We start from the raw sequence: 27591 nt of genomic DNA on the forward strand, positions 1-27591 counted from the left end.
GACTGTGATGTGGCAGCGATTTGACTTTATTGTGCTTTTGCAATGCGCAGTTAAGACAGAGGGAAGTGCACGTTGTTTGGTGAAGGCAAACGGCACGCACGCAGGCGTAAAACCCACTGCGGCGCGTTTCACAGAGCGGAGGTGGTGAGGGGATAAGAGTCGCCTCCCGGTCACAGTGTGCGTGTGGAGTGTTAGGGGCACTTCATGCACCTGATGCAGACTTTGTGTTCTGCAGGTCGGTCTGTTTGTCCCGCTGCTCCGTGGCTCGCTCAGATGCGCAGTGTGGAGCAGGAGCGACATCTGGTGGCGACGACGAGAGCTGGTTGATTAACAGAGAACTGTACGACCATGCTTTGGAGAATTTCGACCAAAAACATAAAAAATCTATTAATCGTTAAAACAACATTGTCACTGCGCAGCCTGCAGTGTTATTGTTCAATAGTCAAATATCCCAGATAGGAATAAAAAAGCAGGCATGCTGTTATCGGTCCCAACCACACCGCTTGTAACCAGGGGCAGAATCGCGTCTGATCTCCAAAGGGCCCCATCGGTCTGGGGGCCCCTTGAATCCTCATTCACAAAGCAACAGTCTTTTATATTGCCCCTCGCAGTGAGCTGTTTTATGAAATACTGTAAGTTATGAAATTCTCAGGAGGAAAAATAGAGGCCTTCCTTCAAGCCGGAAAGTCACATAGGAGGCACTGTTTTATAACAGGCAGAACTTGTGGAAAATGTTTCAGTAAGCTAAAATACTTTAACGAGAGACACTTTTTTTCACTTTGGCAAAAACACTGCAGTCAATATTTTGCTGGTGATGAATCTCAGTAGCTTTAAGTAAAGCCATGTGTTAGCAGAGCCATCCACTGATGTGATTTTCACAACTTTTTATTCTCATAACTTTCTGTTGTAACAAAACTCATCACGTGTCTTATGTACATTACTTCAGGTGCCCTCATCAGATAACTAAGGCAATACTCTCATGTCAAAATTGGTTGTTTTTCCTTTGAATACAAACGCTCCAGTCAGTCATTTTCAGTATCAACAAGTATACAAAAGTTACAAAACACATAAAAACACTTCTCTTTTTTTTTTAATAAAACGCTGTAATCATTCATCCAGTCCATCCAAACTACAGTATAAAAAACACTGCGCCACACCTCAATAGCATCTGCATCTTTAAAAAATACACTGTGACCTCCTTTAACTGCTTCCAAACTCTGTAATGTTCATGTGCGCTTGCCCACAAACAGCACAAAAGGTAAAAATATCAGATCCCGTGTTTGTAAAATGTAAAAAAAAAAAAAAAGAGAAAAGAAAACAACGACCTGGAGATACCATCATCTGACCTTGACTCAAAGCACCGCCAAAGCCCAGACACATCAAATACAGTCAGCGTGCACACACACACAACCTCCACTTTACTTTTCATAACATCGGATACTTTTTACTCTTTTCTACAGTGCTGGTTCTTTCCGTCAAAAACCAAGCAACAAATAAAAAAAGGCCATAAAATACAAAGCAGTCACAGAAAATAAAGATACACAAGAATTAAAGTCCTTATGCAGGTAAATACTATCAATTAAGTTTGCGATATATTTAAATCAGAAAAGGAATTTCTTTTAAATATTAGTTTAAAAACTCACATTGACATCAGCTTATCACAGAGCCAATAGCTACATACAGTATATTTATTAAGAATCAAGTGTAGGTTAATAAAGGAATAAATAAACCCATCTTCATCTACATGATCAAATCCATGGCTACTAAACTGTTTAACAGTTTAATTGTCAGTTCTTCAGTCAGCGTCTTATTTTCTGTTCACCTTCATTGGACATTTCCTTTATCCAGAGCCCTGAATGTTCGAGGATAAATCCAGCTGGAATATAGCATCACTGACACACATGAGGTGTGTTTGTTTGTTTAAAATGACTTCATCCTCATTGTTCATGAACTTCCTGTGCTGTAGCAGAAGTATAGAAAACTATTGCAGAGACGTTAAAGAAAGTTTCTGGTGACCGCCACCAAACGACATGTTCTTCAATGAAAGCTGGAAAAAATATATTTTAAACAATTAAATTAAACAACTACCCCCTATGAATGAGGTAAAAAAAAAACAACCTTAACTTAAGTCCACTTGTTAGCCTTTTTTTTTCAGATTTCAGCCTCAGCTCATTTATCACACTCCCTCAGTGGATGGAGTGTGATAAATGAGCTGTCTCCATGACTGTGAGATGAGGTTGAAAACTGTGTAAGAAGCTAGTAAGAGGACCTTGAGTCAAGCTACTTTTTCCTACAAATGCTTGATCAATGTTCTGAATCTTTCGTGGCAGTGATCCACTGGGACCTATAGCACCATACTGGATGTGACAGGGCATCCTTCCATATCTCAGATTTACTGTAACTTGACAAGAAACTAAACGTCTGTCGTTCTTCGGTCGCCTTTTAAAACATTCCTTCATTGATCTCAGTAGAGCTGAAACAATGAGTCAATTAACAGATTAGTTGATTGAAGGCAAATTAATTGGCAACAATTTTGGATAATTGATTGTTTTAATATGTTTTTAAGCAACCACTGTTACTGATTGTTGCTGTTTTAAAGCCTTCTGTGATGAGCTTGGCCTCTGGGAAACTGTGATGAGAATTTATATACGTACTATTCTGATATTTTACAGGCCAAACAATTAATGGAAGGGTAATCAGGGTAATTGAAGATCATTAGTTGCAGCCCCAGATCTCAGTCAAGCTTAAATGGCGTTCACATACATCACGGCTTCCTCAACTCTTTCTCAAATACTTCATGGTTTTACAAAAAGACTTTATATATATACTGTATCTATTTACATGCAGGCAGTCTCAGAGTCAGTGACTGTCGCTCCAGTCATTCAATCTGCCTGTGGCTCCTGCTGTCAAATATCATCGACCTCCTCTGCGGCTGGTAGAAGCAGCTGGTCGACGTTTCCAGCCTCTGTCCACTTTTTGGAATCGTCATTTTGTTTTGAAGTGTAACCCCCTCCGCCGTCCTGAAATTCTCCCCCATCTCTTTAGAAAAGACGCTGACAGCTGACGTGTCGTTCAGGCTCTTGATGGATGAGAGGAGCTTGCCATCGTCTCCTGATGGCGGGTAGTCCATGATGGGAAAAGGGGGGCTGAGCAGGATGAGACTCTGAGGTCTCTGCCTGTTCCTGAAGGAGGGCCTTTGTAAGAGGTTCCCTCTGTTAGGTCTGGGACAATCTACAAACACTTCCAGGCTGGGCGCGTGTCTCCTTGTTATGACTGGCAGCTCCGGAGTAGACGTGGTCTTTGCAGTTTCGGCACATTTCTCAACATTTGGGTGTTTTTGGTGTTTGGGTGCAGGCTCTTTGTTCTCCAGCTCCTCCTTTAGATCTGACATCACCGGAGGAGGTGTGGCGTTGCTTTTCTCTGCATTCATTTTAGGATATTCCTTTTCTTGCTCCTTCACTGCGTCACAATCATTCTCGTGCCTGGATTGAGGTATCTGACTGTACTGCACCTTGGGAGGGACGACGGGCACAGCTTTGGCCTGGCACGTTTTGATCATGAAGGCTGTTCGCACCGACGACACGCTTACCGGGGCTGAATTACGCCTTAGAGGCGCCTGGTGATCGCTCAGAAACAACTCCAGCTCCGAGGGCAGCCCGTTTGCGGTTCCGGACGAGGTCAGCGGTCCTCTCTGACCCGAGGAAAACTCTGATGAATTCCGGTTTTGCTGATTAGAAATGTCTCTGATGCATCGAGGCCCCAGGTCTAAATTCAGTGAATATGGCCGGTGTTTTGAAAAGTAGTTTTCCTCTCTCTTCTCCGAAGCAGCTGCCTCACAAGACATCTGTCTGTAAAACCTCTGAGATGATGCTGTATTCTTCTGTTTTGCTGTGCTCCACTTTCCTGCGTGAGGCTGTGTTGCGTTATTGCTGCTCACACTGACCCGTGTAGGTACGGACGGCAAATACGTCCATTTAGTTTCTGGTTTGCTGCCGGTAGTCTGAGGAACGTTTCCTGAGAAGTGTTCAGTGCTCTTAATGAGAGACTGTTTGTTAGTATCAAGTGAAGGAGATGAAATCTTACCCTCCGTGAAGCTCTGAGCTTCCCCATGAGAGCCGAAGGGCGACAGCTGGTTGAAGAGCTCCTCCACGTCAGGTGAGTGGAGAGGGCTGGTAACCCACTGCTTGGTGGAGCTAAGATCCTCCCAAGGCTCCACCAAGTCCAGGTCCTCTGAGTTTCCTCCACATCCGTCGTCGTTGTCAAGGTGTGGCAGCTCCAAGGTGTTACATCTCTCCTCCAAACACACCGACAGCCTCTGAATGACTTCCTCCATAGGAATATCACTCTTCTTTGCTCCTTCACAGGAGACGTTTGTGTCTCCTGGAGGAATTTTGTGTTTTTCTAATTTTTTGTCAGCACCATCTGCTCCTGAAAAACCTTCAGCTGTTGGAGTATCCTCTATTGTCAAAGGATTCATAACTCGATCTGAATTGGCTTCCTTTAAAGGAAGCTGTTTGGTGGAAGCTGGTTCATCTTTCTTTAAGGGTGTGATATGTTGATGCTTCTCTTTCTCATCCACTGTGTCAGCAGGGCCCGACGTTTCTGTGCTTTTGTGAAGAGAAAACACAATGTCTGACTCTGAGGGCTGTTTCTTTGCAGAGTCTGATCCAGTGGCGATTGCGTGATCACTCAGAGAGGTATTTGAAGGCTGCTCCCGAAATAGCAAAGACAGAGACGGAGAGCTGCGGCTTCGTTTTGACTTGACGTCCATCGTTAACTTCGTGACCTCGCTGGTGCTCTTGGAGCCGAAAACTGGTTTAAAGGTCTCGTCCAGCAGGTCGATTTCAGGTTCAGTTATCTTCAGTTCTTGGTGGAGGTCAGACCACAGTTCTTTCCCAGTAGAAGATCGCTTGTCCTGAGAAGGTATAGACGAAAAACAGAAAGTATTAAATATGACCAGATGATTATACCATTCATCTCTAAAACAAACATAACCCCCACATATCTGAATATATCAAAATAATACAGCAGTTGGGGAAAAAGAAAACCATGTAATGAAAGGACTACAGCTTAAAAAGCAAAGAACAGGACAGAAAAAGTCCCAGTGAACAGTAACATCTGTAATGCTGCTGTAGTGGTAGCACAACTTTACCAGTTGCTTAGCTATGGACTGGTTGTGCAGTACTTTCCCAGGAGATGGCGCTGCATCTTTGCCTTCTCTCACATTTGCAAGAGACGGTGGTTCCAGTTCACAAATATTAAGCCCTTCTCCGCCTTCTTGCGCCACTTCTTTGCTTGGATCTTAAAGGAGAAAAAAAGTGTTTCCATTACATCCTGTCACACATAAGACTTTAATATGTAACATAAGCCATTTTAAAATGTGATAAAGGAGGACGTTCTCACCCTCTGGTGGGACTCTGGAGGTCGGCTCTGTGTTTTTCTTCTCTGTTCCTTCCTGCTTCTTGGGTTCCAGTTGGGGGAAAGTGTCGCTCTTTGCACCGCCGCTGCTCACTTCTGAGCTCTCTTTGCAGGGTTTCAGAGTAGCTGCTTTGTCCTTGGCGTGCCCCCTGCACGGCGTGCTGTTGGAGCTGATAACGGCGGATACGCGCAGGGGCACAGACACGGCGAAAGGCTCAGATATGTTGACGGCTCTGCGCTGATGCCTCGGCGAGGACTCTAGCGGGAAGAAGCTTCCTGGGAAGGAGGGCCGAGAGGAGCTGTTGTGGGAGGAGCCCGAGTAAAGCATCCGCCTGTTTTTTGGAGATGTGGGCTTGTAGCCGCCGAGGTCATCCCCTTTGAACACCTTCAGCTGCTCTGGCAGGGTTTTTTGAGGGGGCACAGACGCACTTGGTGACCCCTTTTGGTTCATGCTAGAGCTCCAGCCCCCTGTTGCCCCGCCAGCTTTGTTCCCTTTAAACTCCCAGTTTTGGTCGTGTTCACTCAGGTCGTAGAGCGAGTCAGATCCCAGCGTTCTGGATTTTACATCTGGGACAAAAATGCCACCAGCGGGACTGTTGTTTCCTGTTCTGTCATCATCTGTGCAGCAACAATAGTATACGTGAAAAAATCTGAGTTAACTGTAATGCATGCATTATACAAAGTGGTATTATGAGATACGACACACCGGGGCTAACTGTGAGCATGTTAACTTCTCTGCAACACAATACACAGACGACTTTGACATGACATCAGAACAGTTACTTCCGCACATTCTGTTGATAATGTAAGCTCATTTTTTTTAATGTTTTAAACTAAAATTCTGGTGTTATCTTACAAATTAATATATTAAATTAATATATGTAGGGTTTAGCCCCACCTGTTGGTAAGGAGCACAAGGACTCCATGCTCCTGGAGGGACGAAGAGCTGCCTTTTCTGTAGAAAAACAAAACAAAACAGCAAAATTATGACACTTTGAAAAAATATTTGAAGTATCCAGAAGCGGTAGAACAATTAAAAAGCACAGCTCAAAGCTAAAAAATCACTTTCTTCAAACATAAAGTGATTTTTTTCCCCTCACAAATAGACACAATTGAATAATTTAAACCTGAAGAGGTGACACAAAAGCAACAAAATCTTGACAAATAAGTATGTGTGTACTTTGTGAGGCAGAGTTTAGTTTTTTCTTTTTTCCTACTCCAGGAATTATCTCATCTCCCCTTGGATTCATCTGCCAACATGTGGCAAGTCAGTGTCTGTGTTTGGCTTGTGAGGTGAATTTTCCACGTTAATACTGAGTGAAGTGACGTTTCCTTTAAGTGTGTCTGGTCCGTCATTGTTAACTTCCCAGTGAGACACTCTACCTGTTATCCCGGGTGCTCTTATGAAGACGCTGCCGTTGCGGCTCAGTTTTCCCTTCGAGTCCACAGAGCGTCCCAGGTTGAAGATGGACTTCCACTTCTTTGATTTCCCAGAAAACTTTCTCCTAACAGTTGAACAGACATTGTTAAGCCCACAAATCTTGTTCTGACCGAAACAAATACACAGTAAATACAGAAATCACGCATCAAACACATATTCATTCATACATTTTTAAATTATACTCATAATGTCCATTGAGATTGAACTCCGAGGTGTCATACTTGCTGTCTGATATGTCTATGACGGTGTGGTAGAGGGTGGCAGTGCTGGTATCGGGCAGACTGTTCTCCCGCTGACGTTCTTTATGCACAGGGTGGTTTGGACTTAAGGAGCGGGCCTGGGCTTCCTCCAGGCTCATCAGTTTCATCGGCCCACACTGACCGCTGATGGGGAGGGTGGCGTACTTCTCCCCACACATCAAACTAGGCCCTGGAGAAGTAAAATAAGTCAGTTTTTCAATGGTGAATAAACAAATCATTTAGCCTGACGATCTCCCACTGAAGAAGCTGTTTGTATTTTTTCTTTTTAATGTCATACCTTCTTTGGGTTTGATCTGCACAGAGTCACTGCTGAAGATCTGCTCTGTATGGTTTAGAATAAATTCAACCACTGACTGCTGTATCCGCACCTCCTGGAAAGCCATGTCTCCATTACCTGATGATGCCTCAATGTCTTTAGACCTGAGAAATTAACACATGAAAATCAGAAATGTTGAAGTCCTTTTAATTGAGGAAAGAAATCTTTATTTTTGCATACTTTCCCACAGCTGCTAGTACAGAAACTCATGCATTTCCTTCCACATTAACTAAAAGAAACAAGGACCTTTTGTGAATGAATCAAGGGTTTCAAGCACATTTGTAAAGATGAACTCACCTTAATAGATTTGGAGCCCAAACCAGGGCCAGGTTTCGTGTGTGCATGTTTGTCCGGGTGCTTAAGGTGGCAAGGTGGGCCAAGTGCTTAGTGAGGTACTCCAGAGTCCTAAGGAGAGTCGACAAACACGTCTTGTCACGTTTATTACAACATCATTCATGAAACGGCACTGTCAGTTGTCCGGTACTCTTTACTACTGAGAGTGAAAAGGGCTGAAGTTCACCTGAAGTGAGGGGTCGGCAGCTCTTTGATGACCCTCTGAATGTGTAAAAGTCTCTCATGATCCCCCCGGACCGCGACCACTTCCTGCATGTAAGACAGATAGATGCCAACGTGAAAAGAAATCCCATCTAGAATGAGTAAAAATCAAAGATTTGTGTAGCAGTAGGTCACAAGGACCCTGCAGAGAACAGAGGCTAGAGACCAATCAGGAGGGACAGGAGGGGCTGATTGGCAGCAGGTGTGACTGCAGCAGCAGCCTTCAAATTGTGTGTGCTCACTCTGGCTGTGAATGCTTGATTCCCTCTGACTCTGGTAGGGCGGACTTTTTAACATTGTTTTACTGTTATGTTGGTATTTTAATTGTTAGGGTAAAGTAGGGGTTGCACCCTGAGGTATTTGTATTTTAAGTATTTTAATTGTGGGTCTAGCATGTCTTTAGGTCTAACTCGAGTGTCACACAGCACAGAGGTATGTAAAACAGCCAGCATTTTAAACCTCTTGTGTCTGACCTAGTTAATTAATTGTGCTTTGTTTGTTTCCAGGCAAAGCACTCCAATTAGCAAGAAAGTTCACAGAGAAACTGGATTTTGGTATGTTTTTTTTTTTTTTTTTCTCATATTACGCCATGTGGGTGCTGATTTTTGCTAAAAGACTTGAGTCCTCAAGTTTTCAGGCACGGGCAGTGTATAAATGCCAAGGTATGCAAATAGCCCTTCAAGGTACACAGAAGGCTCCACAGTGAGCAGGAACCGGGTCTTCCAGCTCCGTCCCCTTCCCTCCTGCCATAAACTCTTTCACATCGGCAGTTCAGCCAGAAAATCCACAAAGCTTCTCTGTGCTGTCAACTGTCAAGATTGTGAAAGATCAGAAGCAGTTAGTTCTGTCACACAGAACATTCAGGGCCATCTTTTTACGATTATAAGGCAGCAGACACTACTTTTAACAACGACGATGACAATAAATCGTACTGAGGTGAAATGGATGTTTGTGTAATGTAATACTGTACGTTTCTTTGTTAGTTCTGTTGACATCTGCTAATGGTACTGTATTCTCCAGGGAAGTGATGAAAACAGCTGATCAATAGTGAGGCAGAGAGATGACATCACACTCATGACACATGATAATAAACAAGATCTATATGGTGTGGCACAAATATGCTGAGGGGCCATGTGGAATAAATACTGCTCAAGTCTGGAAGTCTGGTGTTGCCATTCTGCCTGTTACTAATTACTGTTTGTGAAGCATGAGTTTAGAGGAAATCTGCTCTCAGACCTCTTCCAGGCCTCACAGGTTTTTATTTTCCACCTCAGCAAAACTGTGAACGCAATTTGAATGTACTCACAGTGAATTTGCTGTACAGCTCGTATGTGAGCAGAGGATTGGGTAGTTCCCTGAAGTACAGCTTACATAAGGAACCCACACAGTGGATGTCCTGGAGGTATACTTCCTTTGTAAGGTCAGGGCACGCCTCAGAGCTGAATTCCTGCCTACACACACACACACACACACACACACACACACACAGAATTAGCTGAATGCTTTAATTGTTAATGCCAAGCACTGATGCAGTATGTGGTTCATTAGATTGAAATCTATGTAGGTGTCTCATGTTGAACAACAAACAACAACAAAAATGCCAAATAAGATCAATACTAATCTGAGAAAACAATATAATTCAAATTAAATCTAATAAATAATGACTATTTATCAGCATGCATGGATAAAAAATGAGCTGGACTAACATCAACCTAATTTTATGGGCATGATTTGAGATAACAAACCAAACAATTACAGCTGCTTGAAACAGGAAGTATGCATCAATTGTTAAAGATAATGTGTATGGAGATGATACAGTGCATACCCAATTTTGAACACTCATACGTTTGAATGAAATCAGATATTTTATCACCTGCTGTAAAAGCAGTACTGTACATTAAACATGTTGCATGAGCACCTGAGACGCTGGATATTCGAGGTGACCCCCGACAGCCTGTAGATCCCGTCCACGATCCCATGCTCCTCAATAAACTCTGCACACTTCTTCAGAACCTGAGGGACTGAAGTTAGGAGATCGTGTTAGGAAAATGACTTGTCCATTTTCAGCTCTTTCACATTGCGCACATGCACTCTGGACATGACCTGTCACATTAAGCCTTAAAAGCAGCAGAAGGAAACGAGTGTAAGTAACAATGCGCATGAGGCTGACTTCATGGTACGTATAGGGTTTGTTCCACCATGGCTGTGTTCTATTCCTTAGGGCCGCTGATTGTAGGTGGACTTTGACAGGAAGTTAAAAATGGTTTGTTTGTTTCAGAGGAAGGTTGACACACCCAGTCCTTGTAGCTGGTATTACTTACGACATTTCCTCTAATAGAAAACGGCTTTTGAAATGTTACCGCTGACCCACAGTGCACAGCGTTCCGAATTACAGTACATCACCTTCTGTATACAACTGTGTTTGGCTGCACTGTTTGGAAAAAAAACAGTTTTTACTGTGGCTTCAGGGCTAAATCACATGTTCTGATTCAGTCTGACTGCGACGTCCCTTTAGCTAATACTGAACACTGATTGCAAATCAGCATAGTTGGGAAAAGTTGACGATGTGTCTTTTCTGTTCTTCTGTTTTTCACGAACAATTAACATTAAAGAGTAGTGCAGCTCTTTTCAGTTATAAGGAATGACTTTCAGTTGGATCCTGTAGCTTTTCAGTGTCTCACGTGGACCAGCACATTGACTTTAAACCTCTACGCAGTGCAGGATATGAAGTATTAGAGTAATTAATAATGTGTCAGTGCAGGATTGCAGAAGACGTTTCACGTATGAAAATAATAGTTAATGTGACATAATTGTCTTTCACAGATTAAAAAAAAGAATAAAAACATTTTTTGAGAGTGTCAAGTTCCATATGCTGCCTTACTTTTCAAAACATTTTGAGTGCATGAATTAACATTATTTTATTCCACGATTTCCTAATAATTAGTTGGTCTGTTGGTAGTGAGTTAGTTAGTTCCATGTCTCTTGGCGGTGAGGACAAAACTGATGATCTTGCAAACAAAATTCTTCCTTCCCCGAATGAAAGAATAATCTCAGTCATGATTGACTTCTCAGTAATCACAGCAGACACCAAGAATCTGCTATTTACATTCTCATCTATTTGACTTAATTGGACTTTCAGTGACATGCCTGTGGTCAAATGCTGGATGATGAACAGCTCTGCAGCCCTCAGTTAGTGCCTCTCACTGTGCGCTGAGGGAAGCTTTCTGCTTCTTGTAGACTGGCAGCAAAGTACAGTGTGACTTTTGGCAAATTTGGAAGCACATGGATTTAAACTCATGTTTGATGTGTGGTGAGGAAGATTTGACGCTACAGTTTGACTCAGCCTCAGTGCAGTCAACAGATGCAAGCTATCTGTCTCTACAATAATGTTAAATGTTCCATTAAACGCTGAAACTGCTGCCGCTCAGTGGTTGGCTTTACTACAGCCCTTAACAGGCCTGCAGTCTCTCTCTTTTTGTCAGGCTTTATAAACGTATTTTATGGCAACATGTTGACTTTAAGGGTTCGGGGTCAAACTGACAAAACCTTGCGTAGTAAAAGATTCATTGTGTGTGTTTTTAGCGCTTCCCTCCTGCAGAGGACACGCTTGGATACCTGCAGTACTGCTTTTCTCATATTATTGTAGTTTTGCAATGGCAACATGGCACAAATGTTAGGAACGACTTACAGAGCTGCAATAACCATGAGGTCGTCCAACGCAGGCTTTGACTTTTATTGATCACTCTTGATCGCTAATCATTGTTTGACATATTTCAACGTTTAATCTGGCGAACATGAAGTTTCAATAATATTTTCTCTCTGTGAGATGATTGTGCGTGTACCAGCGTGCAACTTTGCATGTTTGTCATCTGTGCAAGTGGGGTTAAAAAAAAAAACTAATCGTAACATAGCATTGTGCTAGCTTTTCTGCTCAGGGACCATGTTGGCATACCAGGCTAATATACATGTCAAAACAAAACAGACACTGCGAGGTCACTATATCTGAACTGAACTTTGTGCCTCAGTTAGTTCGTCAGCAGCTTCCAGTGGTGTTCAGTGATTTGCACTAGTGATGCAGTCTAAAAACACAATATGTCTGCTGGACATCCATGATGGAGGGGTGCGACCCAAACCTCCTCCCTCACTTCCTGCCCTGACTGCCCCGCCTTACACAGAGTCCACTCTAACAGGTCTTCCTTAAAGTTATCCTCAACACAGCCATTCATGTGCCTCTGCACGTGGGAGACTTCTGTTCTCTCTCTCTCTCTCTCTCTCTCTCTCTCTCTCTCTCTCTCTCTCTCTCTCTTTTGCGGACACATCATGGTCCTCCCAAAAATAAAATCCCAGATGTTGTGAGAAACGAACAAGGCACATGATCATAGACAGGGATAAAAGAATAGAGCCCTCTTAAACCAACCTGACCACATGTTTGATGATACATTTTGTTCCTATTCTTTTCTTCACTCGGCTCATGACTTTCTCTCATCCATAGGCAGCAGCACCGCCCAGTCTTTGTCAGACACAGAGCTGGTCATAGGAACTATAGTCACCGTAGGAAATTGACACGAAAAATGTAAGAGCCACACCCAGAGTCACAAATGACCATTAAAATATCCAGTGGGTGAATGAATGGCCTGACTAAATGCAAAACACATGTATACCTACAATCCATATATGTGACAAACTTGGAACAAAGCCTGTATTTGTTACATAAAGACACTTTTTGTCTTTTTTTGTTATAATTCCACCACACAATGTGTATTTTAAAGGTTATGATAGCTATAATAACAAAGGAAATGACTAATAAAGCTTAGTTTTCAGTAGAAATGTTATCCTCTACGTCTGAGTCAAACAACCGGTGAAAGGAATTGTGTTTACTTTAATGATGGCTGCTTGTAAAGGAGTGTAAAATAGAGCAAAATAAAACATTTACCATCTTGTCCTGAATTCTGGAGATGTTCTATCAGGTCACAGCCGAACGCATTTTCACTTCCTTTCTTTTTGGACTTTTGCTTAGTCCCTTTATTCTTCATGTGGCTCCAGTTAGTCGTCCAGATGATTAAAACAAACAGATCCTTGGAAGCGCGGCGATCGATCCATATGACCCCCCGAGAAAGGTTGCGTTAGAAGGTCAAAAAAGCAGCCACACAGAAATCCCCAGCAATCAGCTCCCAAAAGTCTGCATCCGCTCACATTCTGACAAACCACACTGTAGGAGGCTGAGAGCAGAAGTGACGTCACATTTTGAACTTTAAGTCCTTTAAATTGTCATTACTTCAGGTGGTGATCAAAGAAAGGACATGGTGTGAGCGCTGCGGCGCTGGGACGTGGCAGACGGCTGCTTTATCTCTGAAGGATTTGCAGAAACAGCATTAGAATCGGCCGGTTTCCTGTTGTTTTTTTACCCCCAGCCAGTCTCTCACTGCTCCTTTTTATCTCCTCCTCTTTTCCTTCATTCCACACAGTCAGTCTCCCCTTTTCACTGGCTTCTCTGTAGCCGAGAAAGCATACATCTACCAGGAGAGGCCAAAGCCCTCAGGAACATTAGCTTTTATTTTTAATCAGATTTCCGCATTGAGATTTCTCAAATATTCTATGTTTAGAGATGAACTCGTGGCAGTGGTGTGGCTGGGATTTTTGAAATGTTGAGACTGTGTAAAGGGGAGGGAAGTGAAGCGAGGGGAGGAGAACAGCTGACTTCTGTTTCTCTCCTGGTTTAGGAATTACTGACCTCTTTTATCCATTTTTTTTTTCATGTGCCCAAACTGGGAGCTAACGGGAAAGCTGCTCTCTGCCTTCCTGAATGCTCCCAATGTATACAATTTCCTGTGCAAAGAGCCCGGGCTCGAAAACAAAAACAGACGGGTTCTGAAGGAAGAGGGAAGTGGGAGGTGACTGAAGTGAGGGCCTGAAGGGCACAGATGGGAAATGGGGGGAGACTGAGGGGGGTTGGGGTGAGGAGATGGACGACACACATGGTTCTCGTTACTAACAGCTATGTGTTTTACTTTGTCTAACTGGACTGCAGCTTTATCGCGAAGGCATAATCAATGAAAGCATTAAATGTATGGCATCGGTGTTAATTATAAAGCAGATTATGTGTTCATACGGTACTTTAAGCGTCTTTGCGACTTCCTGTCTTGAGTGAATGTAATCCAATCACATCCCTGCCGTTCCTGAGAACGATCATGAAAAACCTCCTGGGCAGTGACGATATGGTCCTCATATTTTTATCCTTTTAACAGTTTCACATGGAAAATTACAGATCCTAAAACCCAAATTACATAAATTGAGCTTTGAAATTTTACAGCTGTAGAATACTGAACTTTCCCTGAGGAAATATTTTAACATTTAATCACTACTTGCAGCATCTACCCCTGCTGGGCCACTGTCAAATCACCACTGACCGCTCTGATTTACTGAGTTAAGACATTTTTCAAATTAAAATTTGACACAAGAGCTGAAGCAAACAGCACGTCCAACAGGCTTTACTGTGTCTGCCCCAAACGCTTTTAACGAAATGTCTCTGGAGACACAGAAACCACAAACAGATTCTGACTTACAAAGGTGACAAAGCACCGATTAGTAAAACCCTGTCTAGACTTACTGATCTCAACGAAATGTTCGCCACAGGCCAAAATATTTAGTTACCACTGAGAAGCAGGTGCCAGTGGTTTTGATACGTCTGATCTCAGACCTCCATCATAAAAAATGTCATGTCCTTGCAAACCTCCCAGCTAGCTTGTGATAGATTACACTGTCGCCACATTTTATTCCATTACACACATACACCAGATTCAAATGCTTAGGAAATAACATGTATGGGCTGAATATATATATATTTTTGTTATATTAGTGGTCATCTATGATTTTACAGTAAATAAAATTAAGCATACTCATATTTGTTTAAAATCCTGTAAAATTACTCCACCCTGTCAGTAGAAATACTTACTTTGGTTTCAGACGTATAGGCCGGTTCAAGATACTGGGGGAGCCTATCCCAGCATGCAGAGGAAACACAACTGATAAAACACAAACACACACACACACACAACATCATCACATCTGCAGGCTCTGTAGAGTGTTCAGATCACCTGACCTGCATGACTTTGAACTGTGGGAGAAAACTGGAGCACCCAGAGCACAGACTCCACACAGAGAGGACCTGGATCTTCCTCTGAGCTGCCCTGAAATACGGCAACGAAATAATTTCACACTGTCAGGCATGATTTTTATCAGTGAACGAAAAGCCTACTTTCCAACCAGTAGTTAAATATTTTGTATGAATGTGTGTGAATTCACCCAAAACATTTGTATTTTATTTAAAGAAAGAGTTATTGTTTTCCATAAATTATTGCTCTCCTTACTGTTGCAAATAAAAATATGAACATCCCACTAATGAATTCTTGCACTTCTACAAGCGTTACTATATTTACAAGCAGGGACAGTTCGCATTGTAGGCACCACAGGCATTCTGCAAACACATCTGAATGGACTAGTTTGTAGAGTGGATCATAGTGTTCTGACTTACAGAGTTGATATTTTTGTGCTGAAGTCTTTTGCGAATGTCACATGTGAGCTACATGACCAGGCCCGGCCTCCACAGGACAAAGCTTTCTTTCTGCACCATAGGAAGAGGAGATGACATCATATTGTCCATACAAAGCCTCAGACATCCCGCTCTTTCTTTGCACTGGTAGGAAAAAAAAAGGGGGCGGGGGGGTCTATGTTAAGAAGACATTTTATTATATGTGAATAATAAGGGGCTATTCTTGTTCTTACTTTTAGCTCATGTCCTGTGAGTGATGCAGTGTTGTATGTAGATCTGCAGCATAATCAGCAAATCTTATGCTAAATGTCACAGAGTAGAAATGATGCAAGAGGGAAACGGACAAACCATTCCTTATATAAAGAGTTGACTGAATGGTAAAGATAGTAAATTTTAAAATTCACATTTCACTGAGATAAAGTAGGGTTGTCAAACAATGCTACCCCGCTATAGATATCACACAATACATTTTTTACCCTTCAGCTGAGTTCACAGCACAGGAGCTGGTGTTTTGGGGTTATTCTGTCAGTGGTACACATGCACACAGACCTCAACAAATAACTTGTAATGGCCTAATCTGTTAAGAAAACCACCGGCATAATGCACGCCCAGACATCAAACAGCCGGCTGAAATCTAGAGAGAAATTTGTGGGTTGGCATTGTGACACTACACATAATGTGGTTACTGTGCCACTCCAGATAAATAAAACCGAACCGTTACACAAGGAAACAGTGAAAAGCCAATCCTAACAGGGGATTCCACTTGCCCTCAGCAGTGTATTTGGGGTATGGCACTGGCCAAATAATGTTCATGATGCCAATGTATCATGGAGAGACTCTTCAGTTCATTCAACCTAATCCATCATTTATAATTCCACTACCTCTAAAACTGACAACGTACCGAGCATATATATACACATCATATTCAAATCCTGGAGGACAAAATACTGTTTACACATATAAAACAAACGCCGATTCCTTTAGACGCTTATCGGATAAACCAAAACTGAAGGGCCAAAACTTCAGATTTTTGCCCTGGAACACACAAAACTATGAGACAATTCATAAGAAAAAATATTGTTTATTATAAACGTATTCTAAAGAGAAAATAATCCTCTTAGAAGTGATAAACAAGTATAATCACCTTCTTTGTCATGATGTGGCTTCTACAATCAACACGAAAACAACATGACAAATCATTCCACATTGACATTCAAACATTCAAAATGAATCCACGAAACGTTAGTATGGCATCGCTTTAAATTTCATACAGTGATTTATCAACTACAAATTCAAATTCAGCAATATCACAAATCTTTTGGTTAGGACCATTTTAGAAAATATTATTGAAATCTTGTTTCTCTTACAACATTTTTAAATGTAAATGATTTCAACCCCCAGTAGAAACACATGGATCAAAGCAGATGTATGAAATGTTTTTTGCAGAACTTAAATGTCTTCAGATACAGAAAAATGACTTTGAGTTATCTTAATCTAGGACAATCATCATTTTATAATCTTAAAAGGTTGAATAAAGTTTATTCAACCTTTTTTTTTGGGTCAAAAAGACACTGGGGGGAGACCTCATTTACAATATAGTCGAGGAGTAAAAAAAACAAAAAAACAGAGCAACAGAGACACAAGAAACATAAAAAAAGGAATAAATAAAATCCACCACCCAGTAATCCCTACTTAAAAATCAAGCATGTGAGGCCATATAAAGAAAAACAAGCGGTTTAAAAAAAAAAATGGCTCACAAAACTACTTTTCAAGACAAAAACATTGATGATCCATGTTTATTAAGTTGTGTAAATAAAGTCAGTTGGCCCAAACCCCTCTATTTAAGTTAAAATATCAATAATTTAGGTTGATTCTAGAGCAGCCAGAGGTTCAAAGTGCTACCAAACCCCAAGAGCAGAAATAAGAAGTAACTGTAAGTGTGTAATAGGCCTTATTCACAGCAGACATTCTGACACATCATAGCAGGAAATGCACGAGTATGAATGAAAACATTAATAAGGCTGCATTTCATGTAGGAGAGCCAGTTTAAGTTTCCTGTGACTCTTAGTTTGCAACTACCAATATACATCATCACTGTTTTCAAAATAGCATATTTCAGTTGGATAACTTGATATGATCAGCCCTCCATATATTATTACTTTTAAGAGGCTTTTCCATCGTCTGTTGTCTGCTGAGACTACACCACCATTCTACACCTACAAGAACTATGTTTACATTTTTCAACCCCTCACGTCATGATACAGAGCAGTAATGTTACCAGATAGTTTTAGATGAGGAAGACCTCAGATATAAAGCATTATTAAAATTACTAAGATTTCATTTATGTGTTCACACTGATTAGTTTTATAGATAATGTAGTAGGCTGTTGCAGGCATTAGTCTGTTAAAAATGTTAAAAAATAAGCTAGTAGTATATCAAGGCTCTGCTGCTGTTACGCTTGTTTTGTCTTTCTGCCATGTGGCAGCCAAAATCAATTAACGCAGCTTTAATGCACATTGCTCTCATGACATGATCCAATGTTTACTTTACATCAGATTACACATCACCTACAGTTTGTGATTAACAGGTCAGTAAATATATAAAAAAACAAGTCTATTAAGATTACATCAACCAGTCATCCAAGCAGCCTTGAATCAAACTTCAACATCCACTTTATCTTATCAGGCTCTGCACACCTACAAAGGTGTTATCAGTTATCTGGCTGATTAGACTTCTGCTCAGATTTAAGGTGCAAATTGTCCTGTCCTAACAGGAGCAACAAATCTTAGTTTAGACTGCAGGCAAATCATATTTGTTTTTCAAATCAGATCTTTAAGGAAGACTGTCTGCACCTATCTGCATGGGTTGCTTCAGTAATGGCACGGTGTTAGGACACTACATGCGTGCCGGCAAAGCTTAAGAAATAGAGATCCAAAAATCTAAAAACTAAATACAAGGAAGTCAAAGATGTAAATAACATCTTATCAGCAGCATATGTAGCTACTGACACCTACGTCACCACAGTAACCCATGCAGACAGGCTGAGGATGTCTGCACACACTAATCTGATCGGATCACTTGCAAACAACAGACCTGCCTTAACGATCTGATTTGAGAGCAAATCTGATTTACCTGCAGGCTGAACAGGAGTGTGAGGGAGATATAGTCTGTACCTCCCAGACAGACCTGAGGCAAGCTCTAATTAGCAAAAATAAGTGACAACACCTGAGTCTGTAGGGGCTTCAGAAAGTCAGTACATCCACAGATTAAAGCACACAAAATACACATGTTTCTGTCTTATAACATGCAGGCAAATAATAAGGCATATGCACAAATTGCAGCTGGATGTTTTGACAGTACATTTGAAATACAGTATGTATAGGCCAGTGTTCTGTTACTGGTTTTATTTAGTAGTGTTCTGTGAATGTGTTGTTTTGTGTGAGGACACTGTCCCTTTAAGAGAAAAAGTATATAGGGAAGTGTAAGCACATGGTGATAGGAGAAGTGTTCATCCAGCAGCCTGTTTCCATCCGCTCACATTTCATGCCATACGAAGCATCGTCGGTATGTTATATTTTCAGGTGTTCTTGTGGTCTGTTACAACTTATTATTTGTTGTTTAAATTTAAGTTTTAAGTGAATGTGATGTTTAAAAGGAAATAGTTTGATTTCTGATAAAAAACAGTAATTTAATTTCTGCATGCAATGTTAAAAACATGTAAAAGAGAATAAGAAGTCTAAGCATGTTTCTTTTATTTGTTCTCAGTTTCACACCTTCTCAAATCAATAAACCTGTGGACCAACACATCATTGTCTTCAGAGTTTTGATGAACAGAAGGTGTTTAGCGTACTGCTAAGTTATATTAGGACATATAACAAGGGCAGCACAGCCAGAGTCAATTATTACTTGAAATAAAAAACAGGTTTACTTTTTGGCTGGATGACAGTGTTGGGGGTTCTGAACAGTCCCATTACAAACACGAAAACAGGAAGTGAACATTTGTATTTTGGATGGTGTGATGGGAAATGTGGGCCCTTGCTATAGCTTTAGCTTTCTGCAAACTTAGTGCAAGTGTGTGTGTGTGTGTGTGTGAGAGAGAGTGAGAGAGAGAGAGAGAGAGAGAGAGAGTCTGCACAGAGCCAGTGCAGACAGAGCTGTATAGATTGAAAGAGTGTCATCTTTTAAGTGATGCATGCAAATAGGAAAAACGTGTCTGATAAAGGTCAGCAAAATTCCTGTCAAAGCCTTTTAAAAGGAAAGGCTATTGTTGCCAGAGTAACCAGGTTACGCCAAAGCTCTCACAGTATAGTGTTACTATAACAAACGATAATATAACAGTGATAAATAGCCAAATGTAAAGCCTGTCGTACTTCTGCAGTTGCAGAATATTGAACTATTGTAAAGCAACCTATTACTCTCAAATGAAAGTAACAAGTAATATGTATGTTACACTTTGAAAGTGACTTGCCCAGCGCTGACTGGTAAAAATCAAAAGAAATGAAGGCCATATGATATGTAAAAATGTGCAATGATAAGATAAAGTTGCCAGCTGACTTTTGCTTCAAAATGTAAACTAATCAAAACAATGTGCATCATGAGTGCTTAATGTGGTTTCTTGTACATATGTAGTAGCGTTTCTGCACTCAATAACATACTGTATAAAATATATCACATATTTTTTGGTAAGAGCAGGACTTCCTGTTTAAAATCTCAACTCTGTGGCTTACCAATGTCCACAGTAACATTCACATAAAGAGGCTGCCTCTCTATCGACAGAGCCTTATATGAGCAGCTGTTTAGTCCGTCCTTTCTCCACACCAGCGGTGCTCGCTTTAACAACCTCATCCTGGGAAGCAAAAACAAAACAAACGTTCATTGAAGAGATTAAATCTGCAGCACCAATCAGGAAGCATACATTTAGTTGACCTATATGCTTAAACAAGCAGAACATATTATTTCCATCTCCCATTTACTGACCTGTCTTTGTTTGCTTCATTGCCACTGTCCCGTTTGTGAAACACCATGGTGTAGCGAGCTACATCAGCGGGCGGCCGCACAATCATCATTTTCTGCAGCTGAACCCTGCGCAAGACGACAGAGTGTCAATGAATGAGTGAAACAAATGCCGCATCCACTCCAGATGTGATCAAAAGAAAGACGAGTTATCTTCAATACTGTTTCCACTTGTGTCTGGCCCACCTGATGCGAAGGTCATCATCTTCCCCACCCCAACCCCAGTAAGTGTTTGAGAATCCGTTCACTTGGCGAAACTGCGATTTGGTCATAGCTGTGACTCCTCCAAAGTAGCCTTTGTAACGCAGCCTGAGAGTGGAAGAATGCAAAGACAAATAACAGTTCTTTGTTTAAGAATTATATTGGGCGTTCAAGATAATATGGGGCTTGAGGAGACTGCCCTCCATTAATACAGCACCGTTTATTCATAAGGCTAATGTAAAGTTCAACCGCTGATTCAGGACACAGAGGATTTTACTCCTTAGTCACATACTTACTTGTATCCTGTAGCATTTCGGCCAACCACCAAGTGTTTGGGCTGCTTGTCACAGAGATATAAATTGTAATCATTTTCAGGAACCAGGTCCACGTCATGGAAGATGAAACACTCCCAACTGTACTCCTTCAGTGCCTCCAAATACCCGATATTCAGTAACTTTGCACGGTTAAACGTTGCATCACCAGCCTTTAAAAAAAAAAAAAAAAGAAAGGAGAAAACAAAATCACAATCTGCTATTGTCCTTTCTCGACTATGCACACTTTAAAGCTCAGCGTAAATGTTCTCCTGTTGTACCTGACATGCCATTCTGCTTCATCCATGGGGAAAAAACAGATTTTTAATAGATAGGAGGCTCAAAGTACAAGGTCAGAAATGATTTAATGCTACTTGTGTAAGCCAGCTATTGAATCATTTCATTGCTACAGTGGTGTCACCACATTCAGGCTATTACAGGAAAACAGAATGCTTAGCAAGTGAATCTGAAGTTGAATGTGCTTTGTAACCAGATGACCACATAAGAGCCAAAATATTATAAAACATTTCATACACTAAGGTAGAAAAGAAACCAACTTATCTGGATAAATATATAACTGTACACACATGTGAGAACACTGCATTCAAATAACAAGCTAATAATTTCACACTATTTAAATGTTCTGTGATTTGGCCTTCAAGTTACTGATAGTAAACATTTATTCTTGGAGTACTTATTCATTAATTATAGAACATTATTCAGTTGCAGGTGATTTGCTGTTGGCGTGCAAATGTTTTGCCTCACTAGTTCTTTGTTTCCAGCTGCAATTTCAGCAGTTTTTGTGCGTCACTGAATGTGATTTGTTGCTTTCATAAAAGTCTTTGAAGTCTACAAGTGTTAAAAGTTTTCTGTCTCCAGTAAGGATGCACTGATAAGAAAACTGCTGGCTGAAAACACTCAGCGGTGAGGATTTATGTTTTACCTGCTTGAACTTTGTCATTTTCAGAATTAATATACATAACTGCAATTGAACTTACACATCGATTTTACACCATCTTTGCCAAAGTGTGCACCGTAACCGCAGTCACATTACATTTGGTCATACAAGGGCTGAACAATATGCAAAAATATAAAAATAAATACATCATATTGCAGTTATTTTGACAGATACTGCTACTGCGATATGAGTCACAAATTTTGTGGGAGTGGAATCTTTTGCATTTCATTTTCACTGAAAACATTAAAATTATGTAATTTAATTGTCTGTATGAAACAAGCATGTTCTGTCTTATGTCTAGAGAATATGATTTAGGGGCCGGGGCATTTCTGTAGCACCACAATGCTTCATTTATAATGGTATGTCATGACATATCTTACCTTCATCAAAAAATTGCAGCTCCTGTGATTTGGATATTGCATTTGGTAAGCATGAACTGTAACGACCATGGCCAGAGTCAGTGCAGCACAGTAAAGTAGCATTTTTTTTGTCAGTTTTTTTTTCTTTTGGTTCTGTTTTTGAAAGTGGTTAGAGTTGTAAATAATCGTAATCACTGATTTTATATGAAACCTGTGCAACATAACTGTGCATGAGTTTGAGCAATACCTGCTGGATGACATAAATGCCATAGTGGATCTGCTGCCTCTGCAGAAAGGGATGCAGGTGGTGCAAGAGGTAGAGGAGGTGTCTCTCTCTGTTGCGGTGAGGGATGAGGATCGCTACGCTCTGCCTCGCCGTGCAGTCCGTGGGCTCATACTTGCCTTCAGTCACTCCTTTGTTGTCATTCTCCACATCCTTCAGTGTCATAGAGGACTCGAAGGACAACTTCACAGCTCCCTCTACCGAAGTTAACAAAATCAACAATCTAATTTGAGTCTTAAGTGCTAGTCATTATTCTGTCATACGTGTTTTGTTACACAGTAAGACGATTAAGTCAAGAGCAAATATCACATACAATGAGGCTTTCCTGAATAAACATTTTTAGACAGTTTTCCAACTTCGTCATATCAAACTATATCCTTTACATCCTATATGTACTATACAGGTCAGGCAACATATAGTACCAACAAATGCATTTAACTATTTTGACATTATAATGTGGATAAACACTTGGGGAAATGATCCCTCAATTGTAGGTTCATTAAAGCACGAGAAGAAAAAAACAGCCAAGGTTTGAGGTTTACCAGTTTTAAATCCTGTTATTTTATAACATTTTACATGTTGTGTCTGATAATTCATATCCATCACAGCACGATCAGCCAGTCTGCTGTAGACTCTGCTGTTTAACATGACAGCACAGATTAATGAGAGACACAAACCCTTGTCCAGTGTTTTAAACAGCAGTTAACTTATGTAACTAATATAACTTATATGTTTTTAATTTCATTTCTATGATGGTGCATGTGGCATCATCAGCAGACAGATTTACTTCTGAGAAGATGACTATTTTTCTTTAAAATAGCCCAAATCTTAAATCCAGTTCAAGCAAAATAATATCTACACAGCGGGTGCATCATCACCTCTTTAACCTGCACTAATGTATACTTACGTAGCAAAGGTGACTTCTGAGGGCATACTTCTTTTGGTGGTGGAGTAGTTACACGATTGGATGTTGTTGTTCTAGAGTTGAGGTTATTCCTCAGGTTGTCTCCTTTGACAGGAGTTTGTGTTGTGTCGAAGGAAAGATGAATAGATTTCACAATTTCGCCTGAAAAATTTGCAATCCATGCCAGCACTGAGAGGCAGACAAGGACCAGTACAAAATACTTGCCCTTCCGGAAAATCCTGCACACAGGCGAACACAAGCCCATAGCTGTGAGGGCGTGCTGATGTGAAACAGTAAAAAGTGGCAACTGCAGATGCTGTTAGTTTTAGATTAGGATAATTCCTCCATGCAGGACATTTCAGCCAAAATACTGTCAGCCATAGTTTTACTAATCAGTCATCCCATGACGATGAAACATGCTGCTGAATGATACAGTAAATCAATCATATGATCACTGTGCAGTAAGTAAAACTTATCAGTGAAAATCCATCGCTGAGCTCTCGATGTCCAGTTTCAGGAGGTGAGGCCAAAAACGTGAGTTCTCCAACACCTGTAAATTGATTTAGAGAGAGAAGATGTTGTTGCCAGAGATATAGGCATATTTGCATACAGTCACTCTAGTAGTACCACGTCATCTCTCGTAAAACGACTCCCTGAGAGGCCAAGCTGCAGTTTTAAAGAGGCATGTCCATTACAAAAAACACCCTATGAAACGTTATCTTAGAAAACCGTCCAAGATGCTGCATCTTTAGGTCAAGCACCTCATTTTTCTTTTGACTTTTGTGTTAAGAGCCATTTGTTCTGCTATACACTATTGAAAGAGCTTCCTGAATGGTAATATTACACTCAGTAACTTTACACCTGTCTTTTTTTGTGTTGCTTAACAAGTTTATCATCACATTACACAACTGTTTTGCCTCACCGGTCTCCTCACTTTGCACTATTCATTTATCAAATAGCCAGCGACTACTTTCAATATTGATTAATATAAGCCCGTAAAAAACGTCAAGCACAAATTGTGACTTCTTCAAATTTTGTCTGATCAGTAGTTCAAAACCTACATATTCAGCTACAATAGCCCTTTCTTTTCTTATGATTCTAGTGATGAACTAGTTTATCTTTTCAACATTAGAACAAATACAACATATTGTACAATATATTAAGAGAGAGATAGAGAGATAAGACTTTATTAATCTCACAATGGAGAAATTCAGTTACATAACAAACCAATATAAACCAGAGAACTGTGACCATGAAAAATTAAAAATAAATTGAAAAAATTAAACCTTAACCTATTGTTAAGTGAAGTATTTAGAAAGGCACTGGAGGCAGACTTTGTGGGCAGCTACAACAGTTTGTTAATTATAATGGAGGCTAAAATTTACGTAAAACAAGCGGAAAGCAAACATTAAGCTGACGTTAGTATATCCATTTAGAATTAATCGTCAAGTGTCTGTTGTTTTCTCTGGAAGGAGACCCAAAGGGAAATATGTAACATTTTTAGCTTTTTTTTTTTTTTTTGTACCGCCACCATATCTGTGACTACTGACGTGGATTTTGGGACTGACCGTAACAAGCTAATGTTCGCTAGCTCAAAACAACACCATGATATCTACAATTATACGTATGGCGGGTAGGACACTACCTTTTACATCGCTGATAGCTCCGTCCACTCATGATTACTGTCCATGCTTTCTGATAGTAAAAGGTCAAATTTGTTTGGCGAGCTGGCTGCAGCTGTGTCCACATGAACACGACTTGAGGAGATAACGTCAACGATGTTAGCTATCTGACGAATGCGGATGCAACGTTGAAGTAAAGTTAGACAATAGCTTTAACAATAGCCCAAACACATTTACGACCTTACCTCAATTTGATTAAATACTGTCCTTCCTTTAAATGATGTTAGAGGTAATAGTTGCTGGTTTGGATCTTACCTTTCACGCAAGTCAACGTTGTTCCGGGTTATCGGCCAAGAAGCGAACGACAACATTGTGTCAAGTTAGCATAAATACAGACAATTTCTGCTGGATGTACTTCATACTAAAAACCTTCGCGGTGAACCGGATTATCCATATATTATATGGATAGTCATATATATTATAAATATAGCGACTGTATATTAGAGAAACTAAATTTCAGCAAAAACTATTTCTTACTATCAACTCGCAGGTGTCTGTTTATAATATATCTGTTGAGATAAATAGGTCAGGCATGTAGCATATTTTGCCAAATGATTAATTTGAACTGGCAGCTATGATGGATAATATTTGATTTTCAAAGGTGTATTCTGTGATCAGCAGATACCTTACGACTTTTTTGTTTCTATTTTATTCGTTAACTGAAACCGTAAGATTGACACACGGCCGCCTCGAAATAGCTTTGGTTTTGAAGGCAGCATCAACAAACAGGAAGTTGTTATGATTTTATTTTGGGTGGCTTGATAAAGCTCAAAGCATGGTTCATGTTTTGTATATGTGCTTCCGGTGTGTGCTTTCCAAAATAAAGGTCGTCGCTGCTGGTGACAGCTTGCTTATCTTTGATTTACATAATATTTAGCTAAAGAGTTCAGGAGATTAGTGTTATCTGTTATTCCTATCATTCAATGCTCGCTGGTCATTTTGTCCAATATCTGTCTCATCTCACGCCTGCAGATCAGACAGCATGCAGGTCTCTCTGCTGGGCTACGCTTGCTCTGAAGATAAAGGTCTTGTCCTCCTACAAACAGAGGATGTGGCTGTCCAGCTGCTCCTCAGCCTGCTTCAGGTCAGCCATGATAATGAATGTCTCAGCATGTCATCCTGCTGTGGAGCGATGTGGGAGGTCCTGTACTCCTCAAATGCCTTTTTTCCTACTTTTTTAAACGGTTTTCTTCAACTGCTGAGAGCTTCATTTTAGAAATGTCCTTTACTATAAAATCTACAATGTTTAGTAATTAGAAAGCAGAAATAGAAGGATCAATACTTGCTTACAATGCTTGCTATTACTTGCCCTATCAACATTACACAGAACTTTTCACTGGGTTAAGTTGTTTTTAAGTATATTTACATATATTACATATTATATTTGATGAATTACTAATGTAATAAACTCTTCTAAACTCTTTCTTTTCATTTTACTCAAGATTAGTTTTCTTTTTGGTTTACATAGATAAATGTCCCTGGGTTCAAAATTTGCATTTAATCTCAGAATTCAAGTATTATGAGTAAAATATACTTTTTAAGGACTAGCCACTTTCATACTGTTGTAATACATGTATGTATTTTATTGTTCTATAATTATTTCATAGGCCAAGATTGTCTTGTAGTCAGGAAAGAGTTACAGTCCAGTCTCTTCACCGCTGACAATCAAGCAGTGTGGATTAGAATAAACATTGACCTCAACAGCTGCTCCCCCCTCCTCTCTATACCTAGTAAGAGAACATGACTGTGTAGTATAGGCCTATGGTGAGAATGGCATTAACATGTGAGATAGGCCTTCACTGTTTGCAGATGTCAGAGACCTGTGATAAGCAAGCTGCGAGCAGAGAAATTTCTCTGAAAGATCTGCACCCAAATGCCCCGAAGACCTCCATCAGCATGTCGATCTTTTTTTTTTTTCCAATCAGGGTTTTTCTATCATTCAGATCTATCCTTCTGAGAGAATTTAGTTTTTTTTCTGGCATGTTATGGCATAATTTGAAAATGAGAGCTTGAAATGAGACTTAAAAAAATACAAGATATCATCACAACAAAAATCTCTTTTGTTTAAATTAGATATTTCTAAAGAGGGAGAATCACACACATTTGGTGTTGGCTGGGTTTAGTACTTTAGTACTGTGATGACACCAATGATGCTTCTTGAAATTAAACAAATACATCTCTCACTACTTGTTGTCTGTAAAGAGTTTAAATTTAATCTCATCATTCAGTTAGATATTTTATATATATTTTGGCAAGACCAAAGAGCTGTTGGTGGACTACCAGAGGAACAAGGGGCCCCCTGCTGCTGTTATCATTCGGCGAAAGGAAGTGGAGAGGATAA

General features: G+C 40.4%; 2 protein-coding genes across 4 annotated transcripts; both read right to left on the reverse strand.

The window, feature by feature from the left end:
• Positions 1–1072: 1072 nt before the first annotated feature.
• Positions 1073–13325, reverse strand: arhgap31 (Rho GTPase activating protein 31). The gene is made up of 12 exons (XM_041953064.1): positions 12924–13325; positions 9909–10011; positions 9297–9441; positions 7956–8038; positions 7733–7840; positions 7397–7539; positions 7081–7288; positions 6802–6923; positions 6317–6373; positions 5404–6036; positions 5153–5301; positions 1073–4915 (listed from the first exon to the last, which is right to left on the reverse strand). The coding sequence occupies exons 1-12, from the start codon at positions 13021–13023 to the stop codon at positions 2879–2881; spliced, it is 3888 nt and encodes a 1295-aa protein (XP_041808998.1). The 5' UTR covers positions 13024–13325; the 3' UTR covers positions 1073–2878.
• A 5949-nt stretch (positions 13326–19274) lies between these two features.
• b4galt4 (UDP-Gal:betaGlcNAc beta 1,4- galactosyltransferase, polypeptide 4) lies at positions 19275–25560 on the reverse strand. 3 transcript variants are annotated; one of them, XM_041952787.1, is made up of 7 exons: positions 25506–25560; positions 23572–24118; positions 22629–22861; positions 21050–21237; positions 20739–20861; positions 20517–20621; positions 19275–20385 (listed from the first exon to the last, which is right to left on the reverse strand). In XM_041952787.1, the coding sequence occupies exons 2-7, from the start codon at positions 23831–23833 to the stop codon at positions 20250–20252; spliced, it is 1047 nt and encodes a 348-aa protein (XP_041808721.1). In that variant the 5' UTR covers positions 23834–24118; positions 25506–25560; the 3' UTR covers positions 19275–20249. The 3 variants fall into 3 exon arrangements, with proteins under 3 accessions (XP_041808721.1, XP_041808722.1, XP_041808723.1); XM_041952788.1 differs by having other exon boundaries at positions 25436–25511; XM_041952789.1 differs by lacking the exon at positions 25506–25560 and adding an exon at positions 25214–25334.
• Positions 25561–27591: the final 2031 nt, after the last annotated feature.

This window comes from Chelmon rostratus, chromosome 14, assembly GCF_017976325.1.
Source record: "Chelmon rostratus isolate fCheRos1 chromosome 14, fCheRos1.pri, whole genome shotgun sequence".
Taxonomy (NCBI): domain Eukaryota; kingdom Metazoa; phylum Chordata; class Actinopteri; order Chaetodontiformes; family Chaetodontidae; genus Chelmon; species Chelmon rostratus.

Excerpts from the sequence above, each read along its gene's own strand:
- b4galt4 (XM_041952787.1), bottom strand. The coding sequence starts at position 23,833 with ATGGGCTTGTGTTCGCCTGTGTGCAGGATTTTCCGGAAGGGCAAGTAT. Across the intron at positions 20,862-21,049 it reads CGAAATGCTACAGGATACAA|GCTGCGTTACAAAGGCTACT; the intron begins GTAAGTATGTGA and ends TTCCACTCTCAG. Across the intron at positions 20,386-20,516 it reads AATGAAGCAAACAAAGACAG|GATGAGGTTGTTAAAGCGAG; the intron begins GTCAGTAAATGG and ends TTTGCTTCCCAG.
- arhgap31 (XM_041953064.1), bottom strand. The coding sequence starts at position 13,023 with ATGAAGAATAAAGGGACTAAGCAAAAGTCCAAAAAGAAAGGAAGTGAA. Across the intron at positions 8,039-9,296 it reads AGCTGTACAGCAAATTCACT|GAAGTGGTCGCGGTCCGGGG; the intron begins GTGAGTACATTC and ends TCTTACATGCAG. Across the intron at positions 7,540-7,732 it reads TGGGCTCCAAATCTATTAAG|GTCTAAAGACATTGAGGCAT; the intron begins GTGAGTTCATCT and ends TTAATTTCTCAG.